At 38.0% G+C, this 15,559-nt stretch overlaps 1 protein-coding gene across 4 annotated transcripts in view; it reads right to left on the bottom strand.

Annotated features, from left to right (window-relative positions):
• Positions 1-15,238, bottom strand: part of LOC137375304 (ephrin type-B receptor 3-like) — a 100,230-nt gene extending 84,992 nt beyond the window's left edge. For all 4 annotated transcript variants that reach the window (XM_068042262.1, XM_068042264.1, XM_068042263.1 and 1 more), the window contains exon 1: positions 15,096-15,238. In XM_068042262.1, the coding sequence (XP_067898363.1) occupies positions 15,096-15,150 (55 nt within the window). In that variant the 5' untranslated portion in view covers positions 15,151-15,238. The remainder of the gene's footprint in view (positions 1-15,095) is intronic.
• Positions 15,239-15,559: the final 321 nt, after the last annotated feature.

Here is a 15,559-nt window from a genome sequence, read left to right as displayed (position 1 = left end):
CAACAAGCTAATTCGAATACACAGGGGTAAATTTTCATCTGCATTACGTCTGGCAGCCTGTCATCTGCTGAGGGTATACTTTGAGAATTGGGGCACACATTTATCCCATTATGTTTGAAACTGTTTAGTCTTGGAAATGGTTGCTGCCAATATTAACACGTCACATTTCACCAGCACATAAGAAATTCCTCAACCTGCCACTTTAACAGAGGCACTGACCTATTTAAAATTTAGTAGATTAAGGCCTGCAGGTAAACGCCTACATTAAGTTAATAGCAGCATGCCATGCATTTGCCTGCTAATAATGCCAACTATTAATTTCGAGCTTACAGCTCTTGTCATAATACTAATCTTAAATCTCGTCTTCATAATGCATGGAGATAGGAGGAACCTTTTTGACATCTGAGGTATAGGATGAAGTAGCTGCTGCTTCTATCCAGATAATACTGAGGGTGTGCATCCTGGTGTAAGTACTAGGATGTGCTCTTCTGAACCTCTGCCATTGACCTTACCGAAGTGAGCAGGATCAGGGGGTGGTTCCTTGATTTACATGTGAATGGCAGGTGCCCAAGTCACCAACGTCACAACTAGGGTGCTACCTGGACCAATAGCCACAATTTCCAGTATAACGCTGGTTCTAGAAGGTGCCGGTTTATACACAGAAAGAATTTTAAGGTGGCCAAAGTGTGACAGGGCGTGTTTATATAATTAAGAATTTCCCTTTTCTTTTGTGTGCATGTGGTGGCCGGGTTGGCAGACCAAGGGTACGGCAGGGGTGTCTTAGTCCAAGCCATCATTTGACTTGAATCCCAAGGTGGAACTCATCTCTGCCATCTGGTGGGCTGGCATGCCACACTTCCAGTGGTCACACCCACATTCTCCTGTATGAAAGGCCTTATTTAGGCCAGAAAGAGGTCCTTTTCCCATTAGGCCAAATAGAAAATCCAGAGCATACGCTGGGTCCTGATATAATTTACAGCCATCCTGCCACATTTCAGACAGTTATGCAGTGGTGCATGAGCAGTGTCACAAATGTTTAGCCCCATATTGAGTAACTTTGTTACTTTAAGGGCTAATGTGCCACAGCTGGTCAATTCTGAACCTTATTCCACATATAGACACTGTGAAAGAGTGATGTGATTTAATTTTGATCTTATTATCTTGAAAATAAAAGTTTCACTGAGATGCTTCCTCTTTGCATTTTCTATATTCAGGATTTTTTTCAACAGTTCGAGAGGTATGACTTTTAATTTAAAATATAGGTTACTGTTACACTACTCTGCATATTGGAGTTAGCCGGCTGTTTGGAAAATTGATTCCAAACTAATGGTTTTGACAATGTTCTTTTCTATTTATAATTGTCAAAATATCTTGCAGGGCACTTTTAACTTGAATGCATGACATATTTCAAGTATTATTGTGCGTATGGTTTTTGATACATATATACGCACACAGGAGATATATTTTTAAATACTGGAATTAAAACAATATTCTGAAACAAGATATTTCAGGCAGAATCTGAGCAACACATAACTGCAGTTTAATGATTTTAATCATTATATGAAAGCCCTTAAAGTCAAAAAATGTCAAAAGCATTTGCTTTCAACATCCCTTATGTCTCAATAGTTAACTGCACTGCTTGCTGCAGTATTGAGTCAAACAATCCAGGAAGGTACTAAGTTTGATCTGCAGTCTGTGTCAAGTTAGCTGATCTCAGTTGGAAAGGCAATTAAGATACTCAAAATGATCTCAACATCTCTGGAATAAGGAGAAGTAAAATAGGCAGGTTTTCTGCCCATTGATTATTATCCATGTAATGCTCCTGGCAAATGTGTATGTTAATAGTATTTGAGAGGAGGGTCAAGTTCTACTGGTTGCTACTCATAGTGGAATAGTGTGCTGATGTTCACTATAAGGGTTCTTCTACCAAGTGGAGAAAATTGGCAAGAAAATTGAAGACCAAAAAACCACTTGCTTTGAAGTAATTTATAGTGTGCACAGTGCAGATTAATTTCATTTGCTCCTGGTTCATATACTTGTGGAATTACCTTTACCCTTCAATCCTCAATCCCTGGCAATCAGCAGATATGCCAGTACAGTGGCATGATGCACTTACTGAACCAGATCTCTGCCACTAGGACTTTAAACCGGGTGAATGAGTGGGCCAGTGGTCTAGCACTGCCACTTAAGTACTAGTGAAGGAAGGTTCTGCAGCTGCACTTTTCCCCACTAGTTTGGAACAAACTACACTTCGTAAATTATCTTGAAAATAAATTGAGCATGGTGCAGGCTAATCCATATATCACACAGCAGGTTTCAGATCAGATGTACAGTTAACGAGCATATTTGTAAAACCTCATATTATGTAGTATCCATACTATTACAAATTTACTGATTTACTTACTTTTATCCATGATTACAAGCTCTACAAATACATTGTGGTCTCTATTTCCAGAAGACTGCATAGTCAGTATTTCTGAATGTTGATTTTCTTTTATTTGAAACCATTAAATTGGTTAGTTTAATCACTTTAAGTGTTTTCCATAACTATAGGTTTGCTAAAATAATTGAAGCCAGTAATGATTTCAAATTCAGTTGAACTGATGGCCGTGCCCTCAGAATCACACTTTAACACATTTCCGTGGTATTTTAAAATATTCCAAAAGCAACATAGAACTGTTCAGTTTAGAAGTATTGAGGGTAGGCATGGAGAAAATGTACACAGCATTCTGTGTGTGGCCTCTGCTACTCTAACGTTTTGCTTGTATCGTAACAGAATACAATAAGGCATGAACTTCTATGAAGGCAAAAGAGAACTATGGGCCGGGGAAAAAAATTGCACATTGACTTCTGAGAATGGACTCAGGCATGCACTGGCCTGGAACAAAAGCATCTGACAGGGGTTAACAATGGTGGCATCGTCCACCTCCTAAAGAAAGTTGATAGTTAATTGCACAAGACAGAATTATTTTTTTTACACACATCAGCCCCTTGCTTCACTTGCTGCATGCAGAGTGCAGTCAGTTATACAAAACTATTCTTAAGGAACAATTACACCAAGGGGAAAAAAAACTGTGAAAATGGTAATTTCACCAGCTAATGAGCTACAGGCTGCCCTGCTTGTCTCTCGCCTGCCAATCTGCAGTGAGCCTTGACTCAAATGAAAGAAAATGCCGCAGAGTTCAGGAGAACTTGAGCAACATCTCAGCAGGCAGTAATTCATCTGAGAAGAAAGAAAATCACAGTATAGTCAAGCCATGCAGTAGGTCTTAGCATGTTAAACGTAGCAATAGACTTCTAGATCCCTGTTGGATATTTTCATGAGTGTGACTATAAACTGAATATTTCCTAAAGTTTATTTTAAAAAATTCCCTTCACTAAGATATGCTTTTCCCTAATATAAACAGCTACTTATCATAACCTGTATCATAATAACATTTATATATATATAATATATAAGTATATACATGAAACCACCATGTTGGAACATGGGCTTTGTTAAGCTGCAGTATATGTGACAGCATATCTGAATTCAAAATAAATTGTCTCTGTTTGCACACGTAAGAAGTTTAATTATCTGGCACTAATATATTCAAACTAGTTTCACTTGGTTTAAAATTTTAGTGTCTTCAGTACCATAAATTTTAAATACTGCAGTATATTTAGGAACTGGGTGGTCCAATGCATTAGAACAACAGACTTATCCCGGGACCTAGATCTGAATCCAGTTCTAAGCAATGATATGAGTCTTGTTCTGATGGCAATTAAGGAATCTGGATTATCCTAACCAAGTTCACAATTCATTCACTGTCTCACTCACAAAAGTTCTAGGGCTGGTTGGCATTGAAAGTGAAAAATCCACACTGGTGCTAAAGAAAGTGTGCATTTGAGATTGGTGTTTACATATATTGTTGCAACAAGCACTCAGGAAACTTTGCTATGCTCTACCTGATCTAGGATTAATTAATGCTGACATCAGTTGCTAAAAATGGAAAAAGTATTCGGGACACCATCGCTTGCCTTGTTAGGTTTCTTTATCAATAGAAGACTGTTGAAATTAGAGGGCATAGGCAACTTTGGGTAATGTTTTGACTTTCTGTAACATTAAAATATAATATATATACTTAATTTGGTTGAGCATGAGCAGTTATTTCTCCCATAAAGCACACAATTAGATATCTCTTCTCCCTATGATTGACTAATAAACTGAATAATATCTTCGCATTTTCTTAACGAGGTACCATTTCCTAGGTTACATCCTGTCACAGTCACACACCCCATAAGCCATTCATTCATAAATCTTAAGCACTCCAATCAGTGCATATAGGGCCAAACTGTTCTCCTATGGTCATTGCATAAGTGTGAATAATTAAACTGACAATGAACAACTTACAAACCAAGGCTTTCTTCCTCCTAAATTTATTCATTTTGGAATGAAGTAAATCTACTGTAGATTTATTACAATGGTGTGGTCTGTCTGGATTTTTTCACATAGACATTACAATACAGTTGCCAATGGCACAATGGGAATTCTTGCTAAATGACACAACTGTGATCGAACTGTTAATTAACATCTAAACTGTAAGTCCAAGCAGGTCCTTTTCTGAAAATTTTTACCAATTATACTATAATATCAAGGAGCCCGGGATGCCAGCAAAGTACAAAACCAAAGTATCAGGAGCCACTTTCTGAGTCCTACTGATACAAAATGGTTATAATGTAACATTCAGCTAAGTGCTTCTTATTCTTGTCAACAAGTCAAAATGTTTGCATTTAAAATAAACAGACTGAAGTGGATTTACAGTAAACCAGTGAAACTAACATATACTTATTTCACAAGATCGTAAAAATGACGGCAGTGATTGAGTATACACCCTAGAACTTAGTCAGAAAGTTAAAGAATGTTGTAAAGGGATGAGTCGACTTAATTTGGTTAGATATGGGTGATGATGTGGGTGCAGTAACAAAGAGACTACTGTCTAAGTTTGGCATTGGTTTTCTGAAATGCACAATCACTAACCAGTTTCTGATCACAGATGCAGCCTTAGGCAAAAAAAAACACATTTTGTGAAACCTTTTCTCATGCTTTGCACTGTTTTATTAATGCACACATCTTACCTTCTACTTTGCTTGGCTTCCTTTTATGTACCCAAGTTATACAGAAACTAATAAATATTCACCATGGCATGTAGAAACAATAGCCAAATCTTTTATTAAAAGTAATAAGACTTATATTTGCACTTTCATTTTATCTATGTAACAGTTGCTTAAACTATTTTTTAGCCCAGGGGCCAGAGACCAGCTGTGTTTGCTGTTACCTAGACATTTTACAAGAGTTTTGTAATTTTCTTCTATTATCTTTATTGACTGTCCTTATCTTCTGTCTCATCCATAAAAAAATTATAGTCCTGTGGTTTAACAGGCGTCTACTACTACTGTTACAATTGGTTTTTACCTCACGGGTTGTTTCACAGTTTCAGCAAAGTACAAAACCTCTCAACACATTGACATTTAACTTCTCCATAAAGCCCAGTTGGTATCTGTTCCTTAAAGGGGATTTGATGTTTAGTAAACTGTCTTGTGAGACAATTTAGCCAGAACACAATCATTAGTGTTGGTGAAATTGTATCACTGAATGCACAAAAAATGTAAAGTATAGTTAGTAATGTGAAAATAGCATTGCAAAATTTTGGCATTGAAGTAAATATAGCATCTGTTGTGACAGTGTTCCCAATGGACAACATGATGATATTGCAAAAGAGTTTTCACAGCTCAAATATTCCTGCACTTGCCCAAATTCTTTCCAATGAACTCAAAATACTAGATTCCTAAGCACAACTCCACAATAAATGTACCATACAGAATGCACCAAAATAAATTTATCATATATAACCATTTTAGCTGACAAAGTACTAAAAGTTTGCATGTAAAGCTATTAGCCTAACTGAAATGTTCTTTTTAAATTCTGTAACCAATGATATATACCTGTTACTAATATGAAACTGAATTTACCACACCCTAATTTCAATTTTTTACTGAATAAGGAAATAAACTAAAATTAATTGGGAATCAACTAGCCCAATGAGTGTTGGGTAAATTGCATCTACATAAAATGGATATTCACTTCACAACATGACTATTAATCATTTCACAATAAATCAGTATCAGGCTCATATAAAATGTCACAAATTTTTCAAGAAAACTTCTGCTGACATCCTATTTATAATGTACCATCGATGATCATTTGCAATGAGTAATTCTCAATTCCACACCAGGGTTATACTTGTGTTATTTTACCTTCTGACCATAATGAGAAAACAGAACTTTTGTAGCCATGTTCTAATTCTAACCAAATGCCTAGTTTTTACTCAATGAATTATTACAAAACTACATGACCTGTGTAAGCATTTGGGATTTCAGTGATTACATTTATTTTTTCATTTACCATTTTTCTTTTAGAAAAAAAATTTGAAAGATTTGATGAAACATAGAATCTATGCTGGGATGGGAAGGCTGCACAGAGGCCTTATATTTATAGATAACGACTCAGTGGGCGCCACAAGGAGGGGCAGACCCCTCAGAATCAGCTTGATGTGAAGCTTTTTTTCTCTCCTTGTCACATGTAATTCAACACTGTAAGATATATGAACTATAACTCTCTCCTACCATCAAGAAAAATCTACTTCTTTGCACGGATTGAAATGAGATCTCTCATACAGCCTTTATGCAGTGGCTTTCTGATCATTATGAATCACTAAACAATACTGCATTAAGCTTTAAATATTTACTTTTGCAGAAGCAGAATTTTTCAGCACGTAGCATCAGTTACAAGGATCTCCTATGCTGGTTACTTTTTTGGAGTTGGGAATAAAGAATGACCAGAGCTTAAAATGTTATACTTCTGTGCTTTGGAAACACGAAGATTTTGGACAAGACTTAAAAGCCAACCACAAATTATTTTATGGGATGAGGCCTGACATGAACACAAGCATTATGAGGTATTATGATTCAAATAATCTTTTACAACTCTTTTTCACATTTTCCTGACATCAACAAGGATAATGATTCTGGAATATTCCTTGACTAGTTAGACTACCATTTTAGTGAGAACTCAAAATAAGCCAGAATTCTAAATTTAAAAAGTGTGGAGCACTCGTTGCTAAAATTAAAATAGACCTTTTGAACATGCGCAGTTTGGGGCAGGTCGCTTTGGAATTTTTGTTGCTGTGCTGTCATTTTGTCTGCTGCTGTAAGTCCACATTCGAGTAGACAGTATACAACAGTGCAAACTTTTTGAAAGCTTTATTTTTTAAAAATTCTGAGTTTTCTTCCTCAGTTGATACTCTGAAAACAGTAGCTTTAAAATATTTACTAACTGTGGTTACTGGGAATGTAGTTGTCCATAAATTTAGCATTTTAATTTCTGCTAATGTCACTTTCAAAATGCTGAATAAAATCTTTTGGAGATTAAAGTTGGTAAGTATTGTGATACTGCCACATTCCCATAGTCCAGACTAAAATCAAATATTTAATAGCAATAGTATTTTCTTCTAGTTTCACATTTGATACGATACTTGTGGTATAAACAGAATACTGGACGTGAATTCATTGATTATATAACTTATTCTGTTCATAATTTACAGAATTTACAGAACTCACATGCATATGAATTGTTTGTTCTCTTCTATCCTGGACCAGATTTTGTAATCAATGGTTTGCTACTGAGCATCCTCTCTCTCCCAGATCCAATTACCCACAGTACAGATTTTACACAAATACACCAAACACACTTACAAACGTGTACACACACACACACACACACTCCCCCCGACCGCACCCCCCTCCATACACGCACACGAAAGAGATTACAATACATATATATTAAGGCCCTAAAGGGGTTGCTTAGAGTGAAGCAGCCCCAGAGTGACACCTAATGTCCCAGCACAGCAATACCACCATCACCCCCACCTCCCCTGCCCCAACCCTGGCCCCCACACGCACAAATACAGGCAGTCTGACTGTTACTAGTGCCCAGCTAGTCCACAGATCATCTGACAGTATACAGTATACAGAAACAAGCATATTTAGTATGAGTATCAAACTCCATTTTCTCATCCGTAAATTTGCAAGTTGAGCCATATTTGTCTCCAATGCCAATAAACTCCTTTCACATACACAAGTATAAATATATATATATATATATATGCATATACAAATACACACACACCTATACATATACTCACACAAATATATATATACACACACACATGCACACATGCACACATACACACACATATGTACACAAGCAAACCCTAGGTCATGCAATTCATTACAAGGAAGAGATGCTTCACGACAAAAGCTTTCTCTCAGCACTAACTGTAGGGGCAATAAATAAAGCATAACAAAAATGACTCATTGATTTAAAGCTAAACCACTCTTTGATGGTATTGTGTGATTTGTTTTCAAGTGCAGTAATTTGTACTAATTGGGAATTATTGGGGGTTTTAGACTCACAGCATTTATTCATTAATCTATTGCATTTATCTGAGTAATGTTCAAGGTTGGAAGATAGTGAATGTTAGCAAGATTTCATTGAATTTGGTTGCCTGCATTGTCACTGCACAGGTCTTAACAAATGGCCAGCATGGCAGCACTATATGATTTCTTGAAGTAGAGGCAGTAAAGACAAAGGAGAAAGGATACATGATGCAATAATGGGATTCTAACAAACAAAAACCTCTATTCCCAGCTAGAGAGTGGATGCAATGTATGAAACTAAATTGTAACCAAACAATGCCCATGCTGGGCTGCTGGTCATGAGAAACTGAACCCACTTTTACCTGATTGTAAAGTACATTTGGTGCGTTCTAATTTTGCAAATTTATCTTTTAGTCTTACTTTCATAACTAACATAAAACTATTTGTGCAATTAAAAATAAACTGGTTTGTTGAATAAAACAATTGGTTTACACAGATATTATTGATTACATTGACCAGACATCTCTCTTGTTTTCCCTCCTAGCTGTCTTCTTCTTTCATTTTCTTTATTTGATTTTTCATGCTTTTTTTTGTACTTTCTGAAAACTGTTCTTGAAGCTAACTTACTTTAGTAACCATAGTTCCACTCATCACCGGCTGTATTCCAAATCAGCAATCCCTCTTTTCAGATCCCATTGTATTTGTCCCTTGTCTTTCCTTCTCTTCCATTAATTCTCTTGCTGCATCTTTACTATTTTAAATCAAACCATCACCATGTTGTTGTATTCATTATTCCCACATAAACTTCAAATTCTCACTGACTAAAAATGTTCATCAAAAAGCAGCAGACATTGACTGTAAAACATCTGGCCAGCTGTACACACCATCGATCACTAATTGCTGTCCCGCAAAAGGAGGAATCAAAAGCTCCATTAGTGTTGTGGAGTGTCTCCCCTTCCTCAGTGAAGCACACTCATGCTCATTGTTGTCTGGGAGGGCCCTTGACAGAGGGAGTCATTGACTTTTTTTCACAGGCTTGCCTGCAGAGTGGGCTGTGTGAAGTGTTATCAAGGCGTTGGTTGTGCATGTGTATAGTTGATGTTTAAACGTGATCCATTTGCCTACTCAAAAAATAGATTTCACAGCCAGCCTTGGGAAATGAGGGTTTTCTCACACTCTTTCTCATCTATCTGTTAGGTATCAAGCTACAAATTTCATTCTGACATTTATACATGTATGACCCATTATGTTCTCCATACACATAAAAGCCCATTGCCATTTGTATTAAATATCAATTTGAACAAAAGCTATTTAAAAAAGTCAATTGTACTGAAAAATTACCTAAAACTGTTCTTATCATTTAGATCCAATGACTTGCAGTATAGAGCAAGCAACAAAATATATGCTTATTCTCAACAGCATATATTTGAGAAATAAACATGCAAGACATCAGGACCAGGAACAAGCTTGCAACATATTTTTTTCCTAGCCAGTCAAAGATGACAAGTGTGTGTTCAAATTAGAATTTCTTCCCTTAGCATGGAGTTTCTTACCAATCAGATTGTAAGTCATGATCTCTGGTCTTTTATTCATTTAGTGTAAATATTTATTTAATATTCACTGCAGTCTTACTCCAATTCAGTTTAGAACAAGGCAGTCTTTGAACCAATTAGAGGAAAGGACACCAACGCTGATATCATGGAACCAAGGGCCAATACATTTCTGGACTTGATGCTGTATTTTAAAAGCAGTATTTGCATCTTTATTATATTTGAAGATCAAAGTTTACATACTAACACTTTTTTAAAAAGTCATGTTACTATTCAGAACTACCTAAGGGTTTAATTAGTTTGTACTGTTGGTGAGCATACAGCTGCCTGACCTACAGCTCCCCCTCTCACCTAAAGTATGATACTCTTGTCTGATATCCAACCCACTCTCTTACATTCTTTTATCTAAATCTGGTAAAATAATTTACTCGAATATACCCTATTCCTGCATCTAGTACCTTACTCACGCAAATGGTTATTTTAATCAACAATGTACGGCCTACACACACCCCATGTAATGATGCCATAAATTGACGGGAATTATTCCACATTTAAAAGCAGGGGAACCAAAATTGCAAAAGCTACTTAAGAATGCACAAATAATGAACAAAACATGAGCAACAGGTCGTCAAGCTTTTGAGACAACTTATGTAGGAAATTAATGTGACCTTTTTTCCAGCAGTGTCCTGCACTGCCAGGACTCATCATACATTTCAAATGTAATCCAATTTGCCTGTCGTTTTCCCAATAAGGCTCTTTCGGTATTGCGCCAATGCTATTTCTGCTTTTCCATCAGCAAGTTCACGACCTCTCCCTGCCCTCTTGATGACAGTTCATGCCTCAGGATTAAAAACTGCAAGCTCCCAGTGCATTAATTCTACAATTCATCATTCTAGTGCAAAAGGACAGTGTGCAATGACTTCCCCGAAGATGTTTCAAAATTGGTTCCCAACACATCAACCTCACGTTAACAAATACTCAAGTTAACCTCGCTCTATAGCAAAGGAAACAAGACAAGTCAAGGCGAATGATAATCAAAGAACCACAGATAAATGTGATCATTCAATTTTAATTTATTTCTGTTATTATTAATTAATTAAACTTGTTTCCTGTCCCGGCCGTAGTCTAAACGTTATTGAAGCCAAGTTTAGGTGCAATATCGATCTTGTGGGTGTCGTTAGTCTGAACAAGCAACCTGAAAATGCACTATTTCCTATTGTTTTTATCTGCGGTGAGTCTTCCTTGACAGCACCAGGATTTTCATTATCTGGCCACCCAAACCACCAGTTTAATCACCAATCCTGAAATGTTTGTTCCAATTCACTTGTGTGGCAATCTACAGTGCAGGGATTATACACACCTCATATAGAGAGATACAGACAGGGAAGAATAAAGTACTTTCAATAGATTGAGTTGTTCCGAGGATTTTCTTTTAGTTACACGAAACGTATCCAGTTGCAAGCGAGGAACCATTTACTTTGTGGCGCCCCATAATAAAAATATTATCAAATGTCTGGATTAGAGATGAGCTGTTTATAACTAACCGGAAGCTTTGCCTTGCATAATACTCCCGAGAGTTGTAAACCGAACCGCAACCGATTGGTTATAATGAGGCAAAAACCACTCCACAGAAAGAAAACCAGTGAAACGCCAATTCTTCTTGCAGTTGTTTACTTAATGTGCTGTCATGGTATCTGGGGGATTTGTTTCCTTTAAAATAAATCCACTGAAAGGAACTGAATCCGCCACCCCTTATGCTGAAAACGCCACAACAAGCAGGCACGCAACTCTGAAACCAGAATCTAAACCAGGCTGCCACATGAGCAGCTTTTTAACCAGCCTGCATTCCTTAGATCGGTTTCCTTTATGGAAATGTGGAGGGAAGGGGGAGGAAAAGCCAACAGTAATGTGCGAAATTCACTTCAGACAAAAGGATCCCAGGAGCATACTGAAATTCACACCGTCCAGCCTCCTTCCACGTCTGCCTTGGATGAGGGAATGGCGCAGAGCACACCAGCAGCTGATCGTGCTGCCGGGACAGGGCACACAGCGCGCACCGTCCCCACTGCACGACCAACACTTGGAGCCCCCGTCTCCTTCTAACGAGTGGCCCATGCCATGCAATATGCCAGCCGGTTCCCTTTAACAAAACGTTCATTGAGCACTTCACGCCTGCTGATGTGTACCGGCCATCATTGCGCACAGTCATGATTCACAAAGCTAAGGAATCAGTACGTGGAATTTCAGCCATCGCTACATTATTAATATCACCAAAGTCCAGTGCTAGATCTGTGCTGGGATTGTAACTGGGCGGTAGAAATGTGAAACTGATGGTTTACATTTTGTACGTTTATCAATTTCATTATGTTGCGTTACTCGGGAATTTGTAATTCCAGAATCAAATAAAAGCATACATAATATAAATTTAAGCAAAACACTATCACTTTTTATTTTTAAAAATAAATCCATTTTAGGATTCCTCCCGTATTAGGATGTCTTTCAGCAAATTATAGCGAAAATAAAATTGACGTTTTCAGTTTTAGAAAATGAAACCCTGAAAAGCCCTGGACGGTATTTTTTTTTAAAGTTTTACTACTGGATGCAACACAAATCATCAAAAGTTTTGTGATTAAATATCGTGTTTGCGTTTAATTTTGTATAATACATCTTTTTAACATGTATATCAAAACACTTAATTCATGGTTATGATGAGATCAGAATACTTGATAAATTTGAATTCTTAGCCTTTTATTAAATGGGCATAGATTAGAGGATGCACCTTTGTTTAAAATATTATTTCTCCAAATATGCATTTGGGACATTATATATACAAGTTGGGTTCCAATGTAAAAATTGACAATGCAGTATTTTTATGGTTTTTATGGTTGACTCAGCTTTATATGAACAAATGGTTAAATTATATGCTGAGGTTAAACACTCAAGCTGTGCACACTTTCTGTGAATCTGCTGGCAAAGTGGCATTGGTGATGTCTAATTACAGGATTCCGCCCAGGAAAGCTGGGTGTTGTTTTATGAAGTTTTAGGGAAGATCAAACAATGAAAATAAACACTCCATCGGTTTGCCAGAACAATAAATAACAGAAATGACGTGAAATTTGGCACAGGCCTTATAATGGGAAAATTTAGGCTGAGCTCTGATTTGAAGTAAAACAATTTTCTCAAAGTGAGACAACCTAGTCGTGTTACCGTCGCTTCTGGGTCTGGTCGCAGCTCTACCACTCTCGCTGATGCAGATCTGTGATATTCACTCGGAACATTTTCGGAAGGCGGCAGCGGCGAGTTTAGCGCAGGAAACCTTACTCTAACTACAGTGATTGTGTTCGTGGGGAGAATTTTAATTGTACCCTGTTAACCGACGGCCCAGTGCCTTTTGACTACTCTGGCAGTTTAACAGAATACAAAATATAGAACAGCTTACAACAGTGAGAATCTGCCGGAATTGACATATTGCTCGGTGATAGATGAAGCTATGGAGCAAATCCCACAATTTCTAGCTGTCACAGTCAGCTACTGAATATAGCTGTTTAATGTGGTGGGTGTGTGGAAGATAATTACAATCTATGCTGTAGCTCACAACCATTGCACTATATGGAAATCAAGACCCAGGAGCGCTATCATTCCTCTGCAACTATAAAATCTCACTATTGAGTAAACGTCTTTGTGAAGTTCCATGTTTATCCGCTGATTGGTTTACTTTTACATACTGTCTAGTTGAAAGATTGAGACCAATTGAAGAGTTATCGAAGGCATCATGGACGCCAACAGTCCAAACTGATTTGGGAGCAACAAATAGTTAAACGGCACTCTGACCACTTTTTAAGCGCACACGGACAAAATGTAAACTTGTCTAACACTGAACGCAAGTTGCAATGAGTATAACTGCCTACAAAGTTCCGAGAATTTTCCTTGTACCTTGGTTGTAAGAGGCAACCTACATACGCTTTGGCAGCTATTTCCAGTCTATACACATTCCAGTCAACTTAGTTTCTCCATAACAAGGCCAATCGAGACAAGACTTGTTATTAATGAATATTTATCGTTACGGATACCAAACTCTGATTGGCATTCATAGGTGACCGATTGCATAATTGGTTAAAAAAAACTCTAAAATTCTAACCACTTTGATTCAAAATGATTCAGGTTTCTAAACCATCCCTGTGTAATTCTTAAGAGAATGGAAGACGCCAATGCCTGCAGATAAGCCCCATATAAAACGCCCCTATCTTCCGTCACGAGAAATTGCTTGTTACTTTGTTTACTTCTAAACTCGGGAATTACAATATTTAAAAAAAACTCCTGCACTTCCAACGTCGTTCCAAAGATCCGGGCTTCCCAGCTTATCCCTCACTATCTTGTTTAAATTAGCAGCGACTGAACAATGGTGCAGTGTAGGGGGCAACACAGCGGATCATGGAAATGCATCGGTCCTTCTTACTGACTAGTGGCCTCGACATGTAAGAGAAAACTCCGGGAGGTTGGGCTCTAACTGCCAGGTACAGGCAGGTTTGCCCGATTGTGAGGGCCGATCGCAAACTTCGTTCGCAAGATTTTCTCAGCCCCACAAAAACATAAGCGCAGTCAGACTGCAACCCTCAGAATGTACATTCCAGTAATTTTTGCCCCGATCGGCAACACTCTTGCACAAAAAACTGTTCTACATACTCGAAATTTCAACCTGACCATTTCCTCCGAGTATAGAATACATACGGTGCAACTATCTAAACGTTAACGATATGCATCCTTGTATTACACAGGAAAGGCTATCAGAAAGCAGCAAATATGAAGTAATGAACTCGAAGACACAAGTTTATGCAGTAACTGTTTCCATATACACTACAGGTCCGTAACAGAGTGGCTTGGATTGAATAGATGGAGTTACTCGTATAACATAAGGAAAAATAATGTGCATCGCTGTTTTCCTATCAGGTGGAGTCATGTATTTGCCGCGATATTGTTGCCTTTTCCGTCCCCCTGTATGAATCCAATGGAAATTGTTGCGTTTCATCAAATGATAAGAGTAATGGGACCTCTGAAAGGCTGTCCTACCTTCAACAGCCATGGCTAGCGGGAAGAAGAAGTACAAAAGCACCGAGATATCCATAATGTTAACGTTGGCCACTTCCCCACTGCTCGCCTCGTCTTATTCCAGTGCCGAGCTCACACTGCTCTCTCGATCGCTCTGGCACTTGGTCAGAAATCAGGAGTGAATGAGTGCGGCTTGCTGGGAAAGCCACTCGGGCTGTCAATCAGAGGGGCCAGTCCGCCCACAGGCTCAGCGATTCATTGCTGCACCCGAGAGGCTGCTCCCGGGTCGGGATTGTGTGGACTGAGCGCCTCCTAACGGCCTCCACCATCTTCAGCAGCCAAGTAGCACAGCAAACTGAACCAGAACCGGACAAATGGACACCAGCTCTTCAATATCAAAACTAACCTGCAGGGCTTCACACGGATTTATTGATGTCTTACTCGAATCACTGAAGGTCGCACAGATATTACTGATTTTTTGACTA

Source organism: Heterodontus francisci, chromosome 11 (assembly GCF_036365525.1).
Source record: "Heterodontus francisci isolate sHetFra1 chromosome 11, sHetFra1.hap1, whole genome shotgun sequence".
In the NCBI taxonomy this organism is placed as follows: Eukaryota; Metazoa; Chordata; class Chondrichthyes; order Heterodontiformes; family Heterodontidae; genus Heterodontus; species Heterodontus francisci.
Note: the sequence above shows the minus strand (reverse complement) of the source record. Positions and strands in the feature narration are given on the sequence as shown.